This window comes from Eretmochelys imbricata, chromosome 20 (genome assembly GCF_965152235.1).
Source record: "Eretmochelys imbricata isolate rEreImb1 chromosome 20, rEreImb1.hap1, whole genome shotgun sequence".
Taxonomy (NCBI): Eukaryota; Metazoa; Chordata; order Testudines; family Cheloniidae; genus Eretmochelys; species Eretmochelys imbricata.
In genome coordinates, this window is record NC_135591.1 from 17,943,052 (window position 1) to 17,964,087 (window position 21,036).

Below are 21,036 nucleotides of genomic sequence, written 5' to 3' on the forward strand. Positions count from 1 at the left end.
GCCCTCAGACCCAGCCGGAGTTTAGCCTGAGTAAGCACCACGAAAGGATGCACGAGTTCAGCTCATTCTGTGGCCCCCTTCACGAGAGAGAAGTTCACAGGGCACTCGCTCCTCCCACTGTTCCAGTGTCCCCGCTGCTTGGCGATGTAACCTCGAAAGCGGTGCTCGCTACCCAACTCCAGGGACAGCTGAGCCCCCAGAGGTTCAGAAACGCCCCTTGGCTGGGACAACCAGAAGCCCGGCGGCTCGATCTAAACCCCTCTGGAGCTGGGAAGGCAGGTGGAAACCTCAGACGATTCCTGCTGTCACTTGCACTGGAGACTGCCCCCGCACAAAGGGATTATTTTGACGCTCTCTCCTCTGACCGGGAACTCAGAGAGGCCGAGGCATGTGGGGCCATTTGATTTAAAAAAGAAAAGGGACCAAACTTTCAAAGAAACCCATTGGCCTGATCCTCACTTCCCCCACAAAGGGCCGTGCCGGGCACAATACGAGCAGAGGAACTTGGCATTTGCAGCCCAGCGCACTGCGGTCGGTTACACGGGGCAGCTTCCATTTTGGATCCAAGCGTGGGCGCCAGGTGTGTATAATTTTTGGTGGTGCCCAGAACGTCCATTGGACAGATGACTAGTCCCATTGGGAGGCTGATCCAGAACCTCCCTCCTCTGCCAGTTAAAAACCTTCTTGTATTTTCTAGCCTGAACCTTCCCAGCCCCCTTGGAATGGGGGTGGGGCAGGGCGGGGCAGGCTGGGGCTGGGTCACTCACTGCTGCCCGCGCCGGGCTCCCTGCTAACCCCCCAGGCCGTCCTGGACCCCGCGTCCCCTTGATGCATGGGACCCCCCAAAGCGCGGTAAGCCCAAACATTGGTGGAGCGGGACCCCGTTCCTAAATATTGATGGAGCACGGGCACCATGGGCCCATATAACTCGCCGCCTATGGATCCAAGGGGGCTGGGAAGTTGCAGGCTAGAAAATACAAGAAGGTTTTTAGCTGGCAGAGGAGGGAGGTTCTGGATCAGCCTCCCAATGGCTCTAGTGGTGTAAGGTGCGGCTGGATACATTTATACACAGGGTTATATGGCAGGATTGTGTGTGATCGCGGGGGACTGGACCGCTGCAAACCATCCCTTCCCCTGACCCAAGGGGTTCCCTTGACTTCCCCTCACTTCCCCCAGACCTCCTGCTCCCTGCAATTCTCCAGCCAACCCCAGCTGAGCCACTCGCTGGGTTTTATAACCACCTGATCCCCAGCTGCTCAGTCTCAGGTGAGGCTGGGCCCTGCCGCCCCCGGATTCTCCCCTCTCCCATCTTTATCTTCCACGAACAGTTTGAATCTCGGCCGGCTTGCTTGGAAAGCTCTTACCTCTCTCACCCCTGGGTGTCAGGCACCCCCTTGCTTCCCCCACCCTCAGCTTTGCGGAGAGAATCTTGGCCGCTCGGAGAGAAAACGCAGGGCGGAAATTGGGGGGGCCACCGTTCGTGGGGGCTGGGCAATGACCAAAGATCTGACGTCACAGCAAATCCTATATACGGCATGTTATGATGTTACTGCGTGTTATATTTGATTGCTGGGGGCAGGATTGGAAGGGGGCTGGGGGCAGGGCAAGGATTTGAGTGCAGGGAGCCGGGGGGCTGGGCTGGCCAGTGGAGAGGGTCGATTCCCACAACCGCATAGGCAGGCATGGGTTAACTCGGGGGGCCAATTGGCACCTGTGTGGGGGCAGCGGCTGGCCTGCCTGCACCACTCCTTGCTGGCTGTGTTGCTCCTCAGACAGGCCAAGAGCCTTCAGCCAGGAGCTCCTGATCCACACCCATGCCGCTCTCAGCTTCTGCATTCACAGGCTTGGATCTGGGTGGACCGAGGTGCTAACTGGGTGTGGCAGGGTCCACCTCTGGCTATGCCCCAGACTGGACTGGGTGACCTAGGAGGTCCCTTCCAGCCCTCTGCCCTGAAGCAGCCTCACTGACTTGACCCTCCATTCATTAACTGGGTGCTTCAAGTAGCATTGTAAGTCACCACCAGGCTCTGTGGGCGGGTCTGCTCTCGGGTACACCCGTCTACAGTCCTGGCACTGAGATGAACAGGGGTCTTACAGTTAAGGCCCAGGGACCCAGGTCATCAAAAGCACTTAGGCCTGCTTGGCTGCGCTCGGCACCCATGCTGGTGACACTCCCAGTGGCCAAGGACTACGCCGGTGCTCAGCTGAGACTGGTGATTTGCTTCTCCCCATTAACAAACAAATACCTTATGCCTAGAAAGCCATGAGCACAACCCCTCACGCTTGTGTCCCTCTTATCTGTCCTCCGGCCCCACCCTTCCGCTCAGTTTCCTTTACCCACCTTCTCTTAAGATAAGGCCCTGATCCTCCAATGATCTTCACCCAAGCAGCTCCCCCATGCCTGTTAAAGTCAGGGGGACTCTGTAGGGGGCTCCTTGCAGAATCAGGGCTTAAAGAGACTAAGAATTTTAGGGCAGGAAGTGTCTTTTGCTATTTAGCTACACACAGCACCTAGCTATTTAGCTACACACAGGGCCGTGACAATAACATTAATATATTATTGATTAACAACAGCCACCCAAGACCAATCATTCATAATCAATGTGCAACAATTAATAACAAACCACTAATAATCACGTCCACACACTGCAAACACCAATGAATCCTTCATTATTAGCCATTTGTGATTAATAATAAAAACACCCAAGGATACCCAGCGTGGCCAGCCACTGGTGTATTAATAGATCTGGAGGCAACTGTGAACATCTAATCTGACTTCCTGTGTGATACAGGCTATAGAACTTCCCTGAATTAATTCTTGTTTGAACAAGAGCAGATCTTTTAGAAAAACATCCAACCTTGATTTAAAGATTTCTAGTGCTGGAGAATCCACCATGACCCTTGGTAGGTTGCTCCGATGGTTAATTGGCCTCACTGTTAAAAATTGTACCTTATGTCAGGATGAATTTGTCTAGCTTCAACTTCCAGCCATTGGATCTTGTTAGACCTTTGTCCGCTAGACTGAAAAGCCCATGATCAAATATTTATTTCCCATGTCAGTACTTATAGACTGGGATCAGGTCACCCTTTAACCTTCTCTTTGTTAAGCTAAATAGACTGAGCTCCTGAGTCTATCACTATAAGGCAAGTTTTCCAATCTTTTAATCATGCTCGTGGTTCTTCTCTGAACCCTTTCCAATTTTTTCGACACCCTTCTTGAATTGTGGACCCCAAAACTGGACACAGGATTCCAGCAGGGGTCACACCAGGGCCAAATACAGAGTAAAATAACCTCTCTCTCCAACTGGAGATTCCCCTCTTCATGCATCCCAGTACCACATTAGCCCTTTTAGTCACAGGTCACACTGAGACCTCATGTTCTGCTGATTATCCACCATGACCCCCAAATCTTTGTCTGAGTCATTGCTTCTCAGGATGGAGCCCCCCCTGCTGTAAGTATGGCCGACATTCTTTGTTTATAGATGTGCGTCCATATATTTGATCACACCAAAATGCATATTTTCTGATTGCACCCAGCTTACCGAGGGATCCAGATCTCTCTGTATCCATGACCTGTCCTCTTCCTTACTACCACTTCCCCAATCCGCATGTCTTTTGCTGACTTTCTCAGTAACGATTCTACGTGTCTCTCCGGGTCATTGATCAAATTAGCATTTATATGAAAAGTCACAGATCTGGGCTGAATGCCCATCACTGAAAGACCCTATGACCCCTCAAAGATCCCAACACAATGACAATTATTGTTGCCCTTTTTCAGCCCGAGCGGCTAGTTGAAGTTCTGGGCCCTGGACATGTTCCAACTGGGAGTAGAAACTGATGATGGAGTCTGGTATTTCCTTTGTTCCAATCTGGTTTAGTTACAAGTCCTGCTTCTCCAAATGCAGGAGGGACCAAAAACCAGGGATAGCTTCTTTTCCTAAAAAAACCAACAACGAGGAGTCCTTGTGGCATCTTAGAGACTACCAAATGTATTTGGGCATAAGCTTTCATGGACTAAAACCCACTTCATCAGATGTTTTAGCCCACGGAAGCTTATGCCCAAATAAATGTGTTCGTCTCTAAGGTGCCACAAGGGCTCCTCGTTGTTTTCGCTGATACAGACTAACACGGCTACCCCTCTGTAACCTTCTTTTCTTACAGTCGCAAGCCTCTTTAGCCATCACCAAACCCAAAATCTCTCTCTGGTCTTCTCCCCGGGTCATTCAAACCATGTCTACAGCTCCTGTTTGGCTTTCTTCCTCTTTCTCTGAGTCTCTCCCAGTTTCTTGTCTGCCACTCCCCCTGCAGCGAGGCTAATTCCATGCCTAACATTAACGTACACACACACCTGGTCAGAATAATACCCAGATGGCACCCTCTGCCCACGTAGTGCTAGTTTCTGGGCAGAGTCCATCCTGCTTTGTTTTAGGCTGGCCCCCCTAAAGGTTCTCTTACAATTACCGTCACACATCTATTTCCATGAGCTTTTAACTCAACCGGTAACAAGGATTGATTGCACTCACGAGCCTCAGTCATGGATTGGGCCCCCCGCAGTACTAGGTGCTGTATAAACACAGAACAAAAAAACCATCCCTGCCCCAAAGAGCTTCAGTTAAGTTTGTTTGTTTTTTGCCAAGCCCCCATTGGAAGAAAATAACACAATTCCTTACAAACTTACCTACAAGGTGGGTGATAAGCTGCTTCTTCATTATGCCACTGCCTTCTCTTACCAGACAAGAAAACTGCCCTACTTTGTCCTGTTGTGATCTTTCTCAGAGGAAGTTTGCTGAATGACACAGATTTTACTGGGGCTTCTTTTCTGGAGGCTTTAGCTCAGCGCTCCTTATCTTGTGACAGTTCTTCTTCCTCTGCGCAGGACGGTCTCTGGGCATCTACTACGTGTTTATTATCAGTGTACCCAAATAACACCCCTGCAATGGACAGGAAACAACAGGGGAAGTTGCAATTTTATCTATTCAGGAACTGAAAGTGGGACATGGAGGGTGGGGGGAGTTGGTCTTATTATAGCATCATAGAATATCAGGGTTGGAAGAGACCTCAGGAGGTCATCTAGTCCAATCCCCTGCTCAAAGCAGGACCAACACGAACTAAATCATCCCAGCCAGGGCTTTGTCAAGCCGGGCCTTAAAAATCTCGAAGGATGGAGATTCCATGACCTCCCTAGGTAACCCATTCCAGTGCTTCACCATCCTCCTAGTGAAATAGTGTTTTCTAATATCCAGCGTAGATCTCCCCCACTGCAACTTGAGACCATTGCTTCTTGTTCTGTCATCTGCGACCACTGAGAACAGTCTAGATCCATCCTCTTTGGAACCCCCCTTCAGGTAGTTGAAGACTGCTATCAAATCCCCCCTCACTCTTCTCTGCTGCAGACTAAACAAGCCCAGTCCCCTCTCTGGCATTGCACTCCATAATGTTTTATGGAAATATGCTTATGAGTGTGAATATAATGTAACTGGAATATGCTTCATGCAAAAGGTCTCCTGTAAGGTATTATTACAATGCTTATAATATACTGAGTGTGGTCATCCTATTTGTATGTATTTATCATTCTTGTATCTAAAACTAGAAATATAAAGTATAACTCTGAGGTCCTATTGTAATTATGTGGGCCATTAATGGTGGCTTAGAATCTTGATGGCTCCCAGTGACTAGGACAATTGGTTGTAAATGTTTATTTACCTGCATGCCTTCCTGTGTACCTGACATGGGTAATGAAGAATGAGGTCTCACAGGACATGTGACAAGGTCACATGACACTGGAACCTATCTTAAACCTGGTGCTTTTCCATTTAGAAGGAGGGGTGGGGATCCAGGGAGACAAAAGATTCCCACCTTGTGCTAAAGCTATATAAGGGGGTGGAACAGAACAAAGGGGGTCCCAGTCATGAGAACACTCCTGTTTTCCACCTAAGATGTCTGCTGGAACTAACAAGGGCTGTACCGGGGAAAGGATTGGGCCTAGACTAGGAAGGAGTATAGTCTGTGAAAGAAGCTCTCAGGGTTCCCTCCCCACTCTGAACTCTGGGGTACAGATGTGGGGACCCACATGAAAGACCCCTTAAGCTTATTTCTACCAGCTTAGGTTAAAAACTTCCCCAAGGCACAAATCCTTTCCTTGTCCTTGGACAGTATTGCTGCCACCACTAGGTGATTCACACAAAAATTCAGGAAAAGCGTCACTTGGAGTCCCTGTTTCCCCAAAATATTCCCCCAAGCCCCTTCACCCCCTTTCCTGGGGAGGCTTGAGAATAATATACTAACCAATTGGTTAAAATGTGAGCATAGATCAAACCGCTGGGTTTTTAGGACACTAAAAATCAATCAGGTTCTTAAAAGAAGAATTTTATTTATAAAAAAAAAGAGAATCACACCTGCAAAATCAGGATGGAAGATAAATTTACAGGGTAAATAAAAGATTTAAAACACAGAATATTCCCCTCTGACTCTGCTTCCCAGTTACAAAATAGGAATGAAATTACCTCTTAGCATAGGGAAAATTCACAAGCTAAAACAAAAGATAATCTAACGCATTTCCTTGTCCTTACTTACAATTTTTGTAATCTTATATGGAGCATTTCAAGTATGTTTTCAGGAGATGTTTTACCTGTCTGGTCTCTTTCTCCATCCAGAGGGGCAACAAACAAAGAGAGCACAAAAAAAACCCTCTCCCCCCACCCGCCCTCAGATTTGAAAGTATCTTCTTTCCTTATTGGTCCTTTTGGTCAGGTGCCAACCAGGTTATCCGAGCTTCTTAACCCCTAACAGGTAAAGTGATTCAGTACATCTGGCCAGGAGGGATTTTATGTTACTGCATACATAAAGGTTGTTAGCCTTCTCTTTATATTTATGACAAAAGCTTATTGGAACATCTCTGAAGGTGAGATTTTACCAGTAATCAGTTTCTTAATGTGTTAGGCTTAGACTTGCGTGTTTTTGCTTTATTTTGCTTGGTGACTTACTTTGTTCTGTCTGTTATTACTTGAAAACACTTAAATCCTACTTTTTATGCTTAACAAAATCACTTTTGTTTATTGATAAACCCAGAGTAAGTGATTAATGCCTGGTGGAGCAAACAGCTGTTTATATCTCTCTATCAGTGTTATAGAGGGCGGACAATTTATGAGTTTACCCTGTATAAGCTTTATACATAATAAAATGGATTTATTTGGAGTTTGGATCCCACTGGGAACTGGGTGTCTGGGTGCTGGAGGCAGGTAACCTGCTAAGCTGTTTTCAGTTAAGCCTGCAGCTTTGGGGCTGTGGACCAGAACCTGGGTCTGTGTTGCAGCAGGCTAGTGTGTCTGGCTCAAAAAGGCAGGGTTCTGGAGTCCCAAGCTGGCAGGGAAAACGGGCTCAGAGGTAACTTCAGCAGGTCAGGTGACAGTCCCAAGGGGGTCTCTGGGACCAAACCCATCACACCCTCAGCCTCTCCTCGTAAGTCATGTGCCCCAGCCCCCTGGTCATTTTCGCTGCCCTCCGCTGGACTCTCTCCAATTTGTCCACATCCTTTCTGCAGTGGGGGGCCCAAAACTGGAAGCAATTCTCCAGATGTGGCCTCACCAGTGCCGAATAGAGGGGAATAAGCACTTCCCTCGATCTGCTGGCAATGCTCCGACTAATGCAGCCCAATATGCTGTTAGTCTTCTTGGCAACAAGGGCACACTGCTGACTCATATCCAGCTTCTTGTCCACTGTAATCCCCAGGTCCTTTTCTGCAAGACTGCTGCTTAGCCAGTCAGTCTCCAGCCTGTAATGGTTCATGGGATTCTTCCATCCTAAATGCAGGACTCTGCACTTGTCCTTGTTGAACCTCATCAGATTTCTTTTGGCCCAATCCTCCTTGTATGGGTCTAGAACTCCTGGGTTTCTTCCTAGCTCAAGATCTAATGGGTAGAACAGGAAGCTGGAATTTGGACATCTGGGTTCTCTTCCCAGGGCAGTGTTATCTAGTAGCTAAAGCGTGTGAGTAGGAGTCAAGATTCCTGGCAGAGGACATTCATAATTTCAAACTTTGTTTTCACGGAAACCCGAAACTTTCAAAATTCTCTGTGAAAAAAATTTCAGGGGGGAAAAAATCATTTGGGGGGTAGATCGAAATGTTTCATTTTGACGAAGGCTTTTCATTTCAATTGCTGCTTCGACAATGTTATCTCGCATTACAACACGCACCCACTGTAACACGAAATACAAATTTCAAAAAGTGAAGCCATTTTGAAAAGAAAACGTGAACCATTTGGCTCTGAAAATGTTAAAAATGAGACATTTTATCCTAAGACAAAATTTCGGTGAATCCAAATGTTTCCATTTTGAGGGAACCATAGTCTCCAATGGAAAAGGGGTCAGTTGAAGTTCTTCCATTCAATTCATCTCTTGGGTTCTATCTTCAGCTCAGAGAGGGAGGCTGGGAGTTAGGACTCCTGGGATCTCTTCCCAGTTCTAGGAGGAGCGTATTACCTAGTGGTGAGAGCACAGGATTGAGAGTCAGGGACAGAACCCAGAAGTCCTGGCTCTGGGAATATACTCTAGTTATGTGCATGTCTCTTGGGGCGTGTTCCTAACTTTGAGAACATGGTCTAGATGTCTGAGTACTTGCCTGGGAATCCAGTGGTTTGCTTGCTAGTCCCATCTCAGCCATTGACTTGCTGTGTGACGTGGTCAAGTCACCGCTGCTCCGTGCCTCAGTTTCCCCAGCTGTGAAATGGGGCAATGATACTAAAGAAAAGTGTTTTGATATCTTTGGTTGAAATGCGCCAATGTAACTGCCACGTAGTGTTACTGGGGGTATTTTCTTGCCTGAGTAAAGAGAAGGTTTTTGTGGATGTAGCCAGAGCTAAGGGAAACAGGATAATAATGTACAAGGGAGGGCATACTGCTAAGAGATCCTGGTGCTGTAAAGTTACGTGCTCAGGGGGTGGAGTACTGCCCTGGGAAGGGGAGGCTGAGTGGAATTGTAACCCAGAAGTCTGTGGTCATATTTCATTCAGGATGTTTTTCATCATCGGTGCTTATTTCTGAGGCTGCTTTCTCAACAGCAGAGCCCATAAATCAGTAGACACTGTTCCCAACTGCTTACAACATGCCTAGTCCGGAGGATTTCTCCACACAGATGACGCCTGAGATGCGAGCTCTCCGTGCCCAGGAGGGCTGGACAGAGTGCTGAATAGGGAGAGCTCAAGGAAAGCTTTGTGGGGCTGCAAGAGGGCAGGTGACAGGATGATGAGGGCAGTCCCTGGAAACATACATACAGCAAGGTAGATGTCTGTTGCCACTGGCTCAGCCTTCCGGCCTGCAGAGGGGTTCAGATCTGGAAGCCAGGTCGGGCCCTCCACGCTTCCCTGGGGCACACGGTTGTCCCAGTTTTCCTCTGCTGTTCTGCCGGGAGCTCTGAGATTCACAGGAACGTGGAGTGGGGAACCAATTCTGAGACCGCCCCGTCTGCAAAGCCGGGAGGGGACTGGGATGCCGTCACTGGTGGAGTAACAAGCTGAGCCATGCCTGGGCGACTGGGGAAACTGACCAACCGCGGGGCGTTTCTCTTGGGAAAAGTGCTGAGTCAGTCACGGGCAGAGCGTTTCCTCAGAGCCGCTCTCAGAGAAGGGGAATAGAAAGGCACATGTGTGGGTGGTGGCTCAACCGCAGCCTCGAGACTGAGGAGACTTGGATTCATTTCCTGGCACTGCTGCGTGACCTTTGGTGTGTCTGTGCCTCGGTTTCCCCATCTGTAAAATGGGGGCTAATGAGGCTGACTTCCTTTGATATAAAAAGTGCCGTGTGCATGCTTGGCGTTATCAATGCTGGTTAATAGGAATTCCTGTGGCAGCAGTGCCAGCTTTCCCTCGGAGCTGCCCTGTGCCTGGCATGGAGATGCCTGTGTCAGAGATGGGCTGCCTGGGAGCAGGAAGTCCTGGGAGAGGCAAGGAGGTGAGTGACCTTCCTGGCCTGGTGGGGCTTGTTTAAGCATTTTGTTTTTCAGGCCAAGGAGACATCTGCTTAGGATGTTACGCCTGGGGAACAGGGCTCTGGGGTGGGAGCAGGGCTGCGGGGGCCGCAGCGTACAGGAATAGGGCAGTATCCCTTTAACTAACGTGAACCCTCGCTTAGTGCTCACTGTGTTCTGGTTTAGATGCCGCCAGAGCAGCACGGGGTACATAGCCAGGGGAAAGGGCTCCTGGCCAATTCCTGCAGCGATAAATGGCAACCCAGCCTCTCCAATTAACAGGCAGGGTGGTCCAATGGTGACAGCATCCCACTCTGCAGACCTGGGTTCTCTTTCAGGCTCGGCCACTGGCGTTGGCTGAGTCCCTGCCCCTCACTGTACCTGTCATAAATATAAAGGGAAGGGTAAACCCCTTTAAAATCCCTCCTGGCCAGAGGAAAAATCCTTTCACCTGTAAAGGGTTAAGAAGCTAAAGGTAACCTTGTTGGCACCTGACCAAAATGACCAATGAGGAGACAAGATACTTTCAAAAGCTGGGAGGAGGGAGAAAAACAGAGGGTCTGGGGCTGTCTGTATGCTGCTTTTGCCGGGGACAGAACAGGAATGGAGTCTTAGAACTTTTAGTAAGTAATCTAGCTAGGTATGTGTTAGATTATGATTTCTTTAACTGGCTGAGAAAAGAACTGTGCTGAATAGAATGACTATCCCTGTCTGTGTGTCTTTTTTGTAACTTAAGGTTTTGCCTAGAGGGATTCTCTATGTTTTGAATCTAATTACCCTGTAAGGTATTTACCATCCTGATTTTACAGAGGTGATTCCTTTACTTCTATTAAAAGTCTTCTTGTAAGAAAACTGAATGCTTTTTCATTGTTCTCAGATCCAAGGGTTTGGGTCTGTGGTCACCTATGCAAATTGGTGAGGATTTTTACCAAACCTTCCCCAGGAAGTGGGGTGCAAGGGTTGGGAGGATTTTGGGGGGAAAGACGTGTCCAAACTACATTTCCCAGTAAATCCAGTTAAAGTTTGGTGGTGGCAGTGGAAATTCCAAGGGCAAAGGGTAAAATTAATTTGTACCTTGGGGAAGTTTTAACCTAAGCTGGTAAAAGTAAGCTTCGGAGGTTTTCATGCAGGTCCCCACATCTGTACCCTAGAGTTCAGAGTAGGGGAGGAACCTTGACAGTACCTTATCGTCCCCCTCTCATCCTGGGCTAATGAATTCGTTGGGGTGGGGACCATGTCGCGGTCGGTGTTTGTGCAGCACAATAATTAGCACTTAGAGCACATTACAAAGGAGACGCGTATCGCTCACCCCATTTTACAGTGGGGGAAACTGAGGCTCTGTGATCTGGCAGGACTTGCCCAGGGTCAACTAGCAGCAGAGAAATAGAACCCGGGTTTCTTCAGTAGACGTCCCGTGCCGCTCGCTCGCATGCATGCACCCTGAGGCCACAATGTTCTGCTTGAAACTAAGTGCTTCCGTTTTCCTTGGGTTTCCTGGAATATTGCACAAACTTAAGACCCGGGGGGAAATGCTGAGCCAGGGTTGAACTTACTGGTAGCTCAGCAAAACGCTGTAGTGTATTCTGGCTCTGATCCCAACACTCTCCCACCCCACTTTTGTCTCTTCCCAACCCCCATGGCCACTGGGCCTAGGCCGCATTTCCCTGTGTTGTGGAGCCTAGCAGGGGCAACGCGCTGGCCTGGCACACCCACACGTCGGTTTCTGTGCCTGACTCTGCTGCTGGGTGACGTGGGGCAAGCTGCTTCCCTGCTCTGTGCCTCAGTTTCCTGAGAGAACCATATTATCATCACCACCACACCATTTGGAGGTAACAGCGCCATTTAGGGGTAGCTACTTTGGATGCTAACACAGTACTTGGCCTGGCGTGGCTGGGAATTGATGCTAAAGGGTGTCCGTGTCCCTAGGATCTACCCTGGCAGCTCATCCCTCTGGAAAATGCACTGCAGAGCCAATGGAGCAGAAGGGAGGAAACCCCGCATGGCCTGGGGTTTAGGCAGCATAGTGCAATGAAATGAAATGAATGAGTGAAGCAGACAAAAGGGAGGGGAACGTACATCAGCAAATGTTTTGGTGCCTCCTTTTCGCTTTCATTAAGTTCCATTCTCAGCTCTGGGGGTGGAATGGGGGCTCATGAGTTAGAGGAGAATGGGATTCAGGACTCCTGGTTTCTCTTCCCTCTTCTGGGAGTGGAGTGGGGTGTAGCTGTTGCAGGGGTTCTCAAACTGGGGGTCATGAGGTAATGGGGGGGCGCATGTCACAGGCCCCCATGCATGCCCGGGCTCTGGCTGTCCGCCTTGTGCAGGGCGGACTGTCTGAGCCCTTCAAAGCTGGGTGTCTGGAGAGCAGCAGCTGCTGGCCAGGCGCCCAGCTCTGAAGGCAGCGTGGCCTCCAGCAACAGCTCAGAAGTAAGGGTGGCATGGTATGGGGTGGGGGGGTCGTCACTTTTGTGGGGGGGTCATCACAGCCTGAAATATTTTCGGGGGGGGGCCCACCAAAAAAAGGGTGAGAACCCTTCCGTTAAAGCAGGGTGGGAGAATGGGAGTCAGGACTCCTGGGTTCTCTCCCCAGCTCAGGGAGGGGAGTGAGGCCTAGTGGTTAGAGCGGGAGGAGGGGCTCTGAAAGTCAAGACCCCCAGGTCCTAATGCTGGCCCTAAGAGAGGTTTAATTTAGTGCTTTGGAGCGACGGGCTGAAAGTCATGGCTGCTGGATCTAGCCCCCGTGCTGGGAGGAAGTGTGTGTGACAGTGCCCCCTAAGGCTTTATGGAAATATGCTTATGAATATATATAATATGACATAACTGGCATATGTTTTATGCTACATATACCATGTAACATATCTATGTAAAGGTTATGATCTATTGAATCTATTAATCCTACTTGTAGGCATATGTCAGTTTTGTATTCAAATATGAATATTGGCTGTGTACTGGCTTGATTTTTTTAAGTAGCCTTTGTAAAGCATTTGGTCAGCTTCTTGAGAAAGGAACGTGCAAATTAAGTACGCAGTCAAGCAGCATTTAACAAACAATGGATGTTGGAAGGCTCCAATCCACATAAGAAGTCTTCCTGGAGACATTCAAGATAGCATGTGGGCAATGGCTGCCACCTGTAAGTTCTGACTCATGCATGGACATATGACTTGCCCATGTGACTCCAAAACTCCATCGTGTAGCTGGACTTTGCATAGGAGAGAAGAGGGGGCTCCACCCACAAGAGAGTCTATTTAAGCCCGTGGGACACCCCTCCATTTGGTCTTCAGCTGGCTAAAGAGAGAACCTTTCCACCCCCAGCAAGGATACCTGAAAGAAACTGGAACAAAGGACAGTACAGGGGGTGTGAGTGATTGCTGGACCCAGACTAGAAGGAGGCTAGTCTGTAAAAGGAAGCTTACTGGATGAGGATTTTATCTGTATTCAGTTTTATTACTGTTCTAGACTTAGACTTGCGTGTTTTATTTTATTTTGCTTGGTAATTCACTTTGTTCTGTCTGTTAGTATTTGGAACCACTTAAATCCTACTGTCTGTATTTAATAAAATCACTTTTTACTTATTAATTAACCCAGAGTCTGTATTAATACCTGGGGGTGGGGGGCAAACAGTTGTGCACATCTGAGGGTGAACAATTTATGAGTTTACCCTGTATAAGCTTTATACAGGGTAAAACAGATTTATTTGGGGTTTGGACCCCATTGGGAGTTGGGCATCTGAGTGTTAAAGACAGGAACACTTCTTAAATTGCTTTCAGTTAAGTTTGCAGCATGTGGTTCAGACCCTGTGTCTGCGTTGGAGCAGACTGGTGTGTCTGGCTCAGCAAGACAGGGTGCTGGAGTCCCAAGGTGGCAGGGAAAGCTGGGACAGAAATAGTCTTGGCACATCAGGTGGCAGCCCCCAGGGAGTTTCTGTGATCCAACCCGTCACAGTGTGGTCTGGTGGTTAGAAGAGGGGCCTGGTTGTCAGGACTCCTGGGTTCTGTTCTTGGCTCATAAATTGACTTGCCAGCAAGTCCCCCGCCCCGGATGCCTTGGCTCACCCTGCTGACCAACTTAGTAAAGGGTTAATGTGATACCCGTCAGCTCTGTGTTCTTGGGGAACCAGGGCACAGTATCCAGCCTGTCTGACTCATAAAGGATGCCCCCAGCCTCTGCTTGAACCAAAATCGATCGGAGAAAAGACTTGCAGAGAGCAGTGAAGGGCAGTGTGAGACACACCTAGACCCCTCCTGACAAGGGTGATAGGATTAAGGCAACTCCCCTAGCCTCATCTGCATCAAAGATAGGACAAGGAGGAATCTCCATTAGCATACAGAATGGAGAACGGAGATTCCAAGGCAAGAACCGCAGGGAACTCTGGGACCAGAAAAGCAGGGAAGCACGGCATGATGGGGGATCTCTGCTCCAGATGTTAATGAACCCACGCCTGCACACACCCAGCTCAGCAGTTATCAGACCAATTCTAGTAATGAATCCTTGATTGGTATCCAAAATACTGAAACTGCCTAATTGCATTGTGAGCTCCCTCCAAGGAACATCACCCATAGCCAGGAATGATCAGCTCCCATGTCAAGCCTGAATGATGTAGTGTTCTCCCATGAACCATTGATGTGGTGGAACCACTGGAATGCGTTACCTAGGGAGGTGGTAGAATCTCCTTCCTTAGAGGTTTTTAAGGTCAGGCTTGACAAAGCCCTGGCTGGGATGATTTAACTGGGAATTGGTCCTGCTTCGAGCAGGGGGTTGGACTAGATGACCTTCAGGGGTCCCTTCCAACCCTGATATTCTATGATTCTATGTTTCTCTACAAAACCCCCCTACCTATGTTCAAGTAAGTGTTCTGATGCCTGGATCCAAACTCTGCATCAGTTCCATTGGGACTTCATCTTCTCCTGACTGATCATGCTGGGGGCTCTGCCTGTTTCCAGCATTCAGGGCCCTGAGCAACTACCATCACCTGGGAACTCCGACCAGTTCAAACTTCGTGGAGCGGTGAGATCCTCCCCCCTCTGTTTTCTTTTCTTCCTCAGGTATAACTTTCTAACCCTGACTTGTTTGATCAGGTACCGTTTTCTATATATGACTTTTGTAACCTTTAATAATGTAACTGTTATTTTGGTTTAGGCTCTCCTTGTGTAGTTATCACTGTTATTCAATAAATAACTTTTATGGTTAAGCTGGTTGCTTCCCTCCCTCTCTTTCTCTCTGAACTTTACTCTTGTGGTTTTGGCTTCCCCATTTACCCTGAAGCAATGCTCCTCTTACCTAAGCTAAAGATCCCTATAGCGCCCCAAAATCCTGTGGGGTTTGCTCATCCACCCCACTCCCACCCCCCTAGAAGAGTAACCCTAATAAATAAGCATACCTAACGGGCAAATCTGGTAACAAAGGGCAATCACGTGAGCCTGTTGCCATCTGGGCTTTGCCTATGCTGGAGGGAATATAAAGGTGACAGTGGGCAAGAGATCCTCCCTCCTTAGGGGACCGCCTCCTACCCATTCACGTGGTGGCAGCCCTCTGGGCTCCATACTCCGGCGCCTGATGGGGCAGTTGGATCATGGCACGGACTGGAAAGAAAAGGGCTTTTGGGGGCAGGGTGGCAGACGATACATCCCCAGCCCGTCCACCCATCCAGTTTATTCAACACAAAACTTCCTTTACATGCGTGAGAGAAGAGAAAGAGAAGAGGGTTCTGAAAGTTCATAAATTAATAGTCCAGGGGGTGCTACTCCCCGCCGCACTTGCCACTGGGCACCAACACAACATTTCTTCCTGCTACAGAGACCCCTTCCAGGCCTGGCTCCGCGTGAGCTCACAGTGTGAGCTCTGCGTGAGCCCACGGGAATCCTGTGGGTCATGATCTCAGGAGGGAAAAAAATTACACAGGGCTCCAGACCTCAGCAATATTCCGAATAATCTTCCTCCACGTAATTCGCTGGGAACCAGCCAACCTAGGAGGGGAAAACCCAGTGAGACGTTCAGTTGTTATCACAAAACAGCCATTGGAACATGGCCCATGTGTCAGATACACATTGCTGCCCTCTTCTGGATGAGATGGGTGCTGCTTACCTGTGTGTCATAAGCCCTTTACTGCTAAGAGCTAACAGGGATTCTCCTGTAACTCAGCTGGTTTTCACAGCAGGAAGATCTGTGTGCTATCCCCAATGCTGTGGTGAGATATGCTGGCCATGCCATGTGGCACAAGGGCCACTAACCTGAGGCATGGGTAGCAGGGATTGAACTGTGGACCTCTGGATCTAAAGGCACCAGCCTCTACTGCTTGACCTAACAGCCCCGCTCCATTAGCTGGCTCATCAGCTGCTACTGTCCCAGCCACCACTAGGGGGAGACAAAGTGCCACGGAAGTCACCAGCTGGCCACAGATTTCTTGGCATTTTGTACTCGCACTAGGTGTTCTCGTTACCAGATGCATCAGAACGTGTGGGCGCAGGCATGCGGAGCGATCGGGCGCGTGCACGTACGTGTGTGTGGAGATCGTAGATGCGTTGCGAGAGGAGCGCGTGTGCAGGCATGCAGAGATTGCGTGCGCGTGAGCACACCAGGCGCGGATTGTGTGGGTGCATGCATAGATTGTGGGGGTGTGTAGAGGTGTGAAGAACCCTGCCCCCTGCTGGATGGGATACGTCAGAGCGGGGCGTCTGCGTGTGTGTAACACTGCCCCCTAGCGGACGGGTTTGTCAGGCCTGTTCTGGTGTATAAGGGGGCTGTAAAACTCCGCCGGTCCCAACCCCCTCTTGGCGGTGCACTCACCCGGCCATAGATCTCCCCTTTCCACCAGCCCTGCTGCCCTTTCTTGCTCAGGATCTTTATGATGTCACCCTCCTTGAGTGTCAACTCCGTCCGGTCCCGCGCGCAGAAATCGTAGCGAGCCTTTGCCGAACCAAAGTACTTCAGCCCTCCTGCTGCAAGGGGACAGACCCACACTAGAGACAGGACTGGACACCCTCAAATAAAGATCTACCCCTCTGGTGGGATCCTGGAAAGCGAGCAGCCCCCAGAAGCGCTCGTCACCCACCACATGGCTGGAGGCAGTGAACTCATGGTGAAAGACTGGCTCTCTCCCCTCCTAGGGCTTCGAGGGCTTGAGCCGCAGAGGGTTAATTTCAAGACACCACCAGGGTGGAGTCCATGCACCAGCCATGATGCACAGAATCATGGAAAAATCATGGAGCAGGTTCTCAAGGAATCAATTCTGAAGCACTTAGAGGAGAGGAAAGTGATCAGGAACAGTCAGCATGGATTCACCAAGGGCAAGTCATGCCTGACTAACCTAATTGCCTTCTATGACGAAATAACTGGCTCTGTGCATGAAGGGAAAGCAGTGGACTTGTTGTTCCTTGACTTTAGCAAAGCTTTTGACACGGTCTCCCACAGTATTCTTGCCAGCAAGTTAAAGAACTATGGGCTGAATAAATGGACGATAAGGTGGATAGAAAGCTGGCTAGATTGTTGGGCTCAACGGGTAGTGATCAATGGCTCCATGTCTAGTTGGCAGCCGGTATCAAGTGGAGTGCCCCAAGGGTCGGTCCTCGGGCCGGTTTTGTTCAATATCTTCATTAATGATCTGGAGGATGGTGTGGATTGCACCCTCGGCAAGTTTGCAGATGACATTAAACTGGGAGGAGAGGTAGATACACTGGAGGGTAGGGATAGGATACAGAGGGCCCTAGACAAATTAGAGGATTGGGCCAAAAGAAATCTGATGAGGTTCAACAAGGACAAGTGCAGAATCCTGCACTTAGGACGGAAGAATCCCATGCACCGCTAGAGACTAGGGACTGAATGGCTAGGCAGCAGTTCTGCAGAAAAGGACCTAGGGGTTACAGTGGATGAGAAGCTGGATATGAGTCAACAGTGTGCCCTTGTTGCCAAGAAGGCCAATGGCATTTTGGGATGTATAAGTAGGGGCATTGTCTGCAGATCGAGGGACGTGATCGTTCCCCTCTATTCGACACTGGTGAGGCCTCATCTGGAGTAGTGTGTCCAGTTTTGGGCCCCACACTACAAAAAGGATGTGGAAAAATTGGAAAACGTCCAGAGGAGGGCAACAAAAATGATTATGGGACTGGAACAGGTGACTTATGAGGAGAGGCTAAGGAAACTGGGATTGTTTAGTCTGCGGAAGAGAAGAATGAGGGAGGATTTGATAACTGCTTTCAACCAACTGAAAGGGGGTTCCAAAGAGGATGGATCTAGACTGTTCTCAGTGATAGCACATGACAGAATGAGGAGTAATGGTCTCAAGTTGCAGTGGGGGAGGTTTAGGTTGGATATTAGGAAAAACTTTTTCACTGGAAGGGTGGTGAAGCACTGGAATGTGTTACCTAGGGAGGTGGTGGAATCTCCTTCCTTAGAAGTTTTTAAGGTCAGGGTTGACAAAGCCCTTGCTGGGATGATTTAGTTGGGGATTGGTCCTGCTTTGAGCAGGGGTTTGGACTAGATGACCTCCTGAGGTCCCTTCCAACCCTGATATTCTATGATTTTTAATAGAGAGGGCCCTTGGGGGGCCATGGCCGCTGACCAGTATGAGCGGTTCCAGCTGGGGCTGGGAAATGACGGGTTTTGCCTCCAGACATTTTTCTCCTGGTTTTGTCCCAATTTTACCATTTCTGTTGAAAGCCCCAATTTTGGGGCCCCCCACACTAAACCCTGGAAATTTGACAAAAACTAGAGGGGGGGGGAGCAAAAAATTGGGTTGAAAAGCCACTGTCCCTCAAGAAAAATGTTTTGGGGAAAATTTCCATCCCACATATGCCCAGTCATGAGAATCTATCCCAAGAACCCCGGGGGCTGAGATCCTGCAGCCCTGAGGGAGGGCTCTCAAGGTCTCCCTGCCCCAGCTTCAGCACTGGTCCCCGAGCACCCTACCGGGAGGTCTGGAGATGGCCCTCTGCTCGGGCTCCTTGAACGGGAACTGCAGCGTGGTGTCGAGTGTTTTGAAGCAGTCTTTCAGGGAGTTCTGCTGGTAAAAGTCCACCAGCTCCTAGGGAGGAAGTACAGAGGGGCCCTGAGCATGCGGAGATTCCTTCTCATAGGTATCAAGGTCAGAAGGGACCATTATGATCATCTAGTCTGACCTCCTGCACAATGCAGGCCACAGAATCTCACCCACCCACTCCTGCAATAAACCTCTCACCGATGTCTGAGCTACTGAAGTCCTCAAATCGTGGTTTAAGGACTTCAAGGTGCAGAGAATCCTCCAGCAAGTGACCCATGCCCCATGCTACAGAGGAAGGCGAAAACCCCCTAGGGCCTCGGCCAATCTGCCCTGGAAGAAAATTCCTTCCCGACCCCAAATATGGCGATCAGCTGAAACCCTGAGCATGTGGGCAAGATTCACCAGCCAGATACCCAGGAAAGAATTCTCTGTAATAACTCAGATCCCACCCCATCTAACTTCCCATCACAGGCCATTGGGCCTATTTACCATGAATAGTTAAAGATCAGAGCAGGAACAGAGACCGTAACAACTAGACCCCACTCCCCCAGCCCCTCCAGCCAGAAATAGAACCCAGGAGGCCTGATTCCCAGCCACCTCCTCCTCTAACCCACTAGCCCCCCCCCTCCCCTCCCCTCGCTGGGAACAGAACCCAAGAGTCCTAGCTCCCAGCCCCTCCTGCTCTATTCAGTACACCATACTGCCTTCCTGAGGGCTAAGCGGCTGGTGTTGCACTAAGCATTCCCCCAGTGGCTGGAGCCTTCCAGTGAAGATGGAGTTGAAGCAGTGCATGGGAAATCCGCTCAATCCTTACTATGAGTCCTTTGAACGCCTTCTTCTCCGTGATGCGGTACAGGCCCTCCGACGTCAGGATCTTGATGTGTTTGATTTCTACGTTAAACCTGGGGGGACAGACACCAGCTCTCAGGGGACCGCAGGTTTCCTAACGATCTCAACAGCTGTAATTTTCCAGTGTATTGCACCTTTAAATTTCTAGCTGTCTGCTCTCTGGGGAGGGCAGGGCTTTGTGCATGGAGGGTAGATGCAGCTGGTTACAGAAGAGAGGCACACATTGTACTCTCTCTCTCTCACAGGGTCTTTCAGAAAGAACTAAGATGGAGATCTGGCCCCACCGACTCCAATGGAGCGGCACCGATTTATGCCAGTTGGGGCTCTGGCCCTAGGAATATAGGATTCTCCATAATTGCACCGCTCTGGCCTTATATCCCACCTCAAGTGGCAAGCACATCCAGATGGAAGATCATTCTATGCACTGCAGCTTAAGGCACTTTCCCCTGCTCCCCTAGCTGGTGCTGTTGGAGATGCTATTCTTAAATATCTAACCCTATCTTCTTAACTTAGGAAGCAATTTACCTTCATAAGATCATGAGGTAGGGAGTCCCACAGGTTAACTACCTGTTGCATATAAAAATATTTACTTTTACCAAGTCGGCATTTAATTTTGTTATGCGCCCCCTGGTGTTTGCATTATAGGGAAGGGACCAAAAGAGTTCTTTCTGAGCGGCAGGCTATTCACGCACACAAAGATGTTGCTCTTTAGAAGCTGTTACTAAGGTTAGGATTACTTGATGCTGATGGCAAACTCGGCCGCGTCCTTGACCCTCTGCCGCACCAGGAATGTGCCGTCTGAACGGTTTGTGAGGATTTGCTCCGCCTCTGCTCTCTCCATAGGTCCCGCGTACCTGCAAGGAGGGACATCCACACAGGAGTTATTACTTGAAGTCTACAATTCAGCCACTAGATGTTGCTGTGGGCTGTATGCCATACCAGCGAGGGTGTGGTTTCCTGGTAAACAATGGAGGCAAATCTGGAACTCAAGCTGGTTTAAGACAGTCTGTGATTTCATAGAGCATGATGCATAGAAGGCTGGACTCCAGATTAAACAGCAATAAATTATGTAGATGCAGAAATGTTTCAATTCTATAATTTTACTTACCAAAGATAAACAGAAAAATCTGGGGGAGGATTCTGGGGGGGGAAAGAAAAAGGTTTTATTTTCTTGCAGTAAATAAAAGGGAGAAGAAAGAGTTATGTCTGGCCCAGGAGAGCTGATGTCTGATGTCAGCACTCTGTTATTCTGGAG

General features: G+C 49.3%; 1 protein-coding gene across 3 annotated transcripts in view; it reads right to left on the reverse strand.

Annotated features, from left to right (window-relative positions):
• Positions 1-4,811: 4,811 nt before the first annotated feature.
• VAV1 (vav guanine nucleotide exchange factor 1) overlaps positions 4,812-21,036 on the reverse strand; it is a 68,328-nt gene continuing 52,103 nt past the window's right edge. Inside the window, exons 22-27 of one of the 3 annotated variants that reach the window (XM_077838716.1) lie at positions 20,890-20,921; positions 20,519-20,635; positions 19,747-19,834; positions 18,863-18,977; positions 16,745-16,893; positions 15,568-15,924 (exon numbers count right to left, since the gene is read on the reverse strand). In XM_077838716.1, the coding sequence (XP_077694842.1) occupies positions 15,871-15,924; positions 16,745-16,893; positions 18,863-18,977; positions 19,747-19,834; positions 20,519-20,635; positions 20,890-20,921 (555 nt within the window). In that variant the 3' untranslated portion in view covers positions 15,568-15,870. Of the gene's footprint in view, positions 4,932-15,567; positions 15,925-16,744; positions 16,897-18,862; positions 18,978-19,746; positions 19,835-20,518; positions 20,636-20,889; positions 20,922-21,036 lie in introns of those variants that run through there. The other 2 variants (XM_077838715.1, XM_077838717.1) reach the window with 2 other exon arrangements.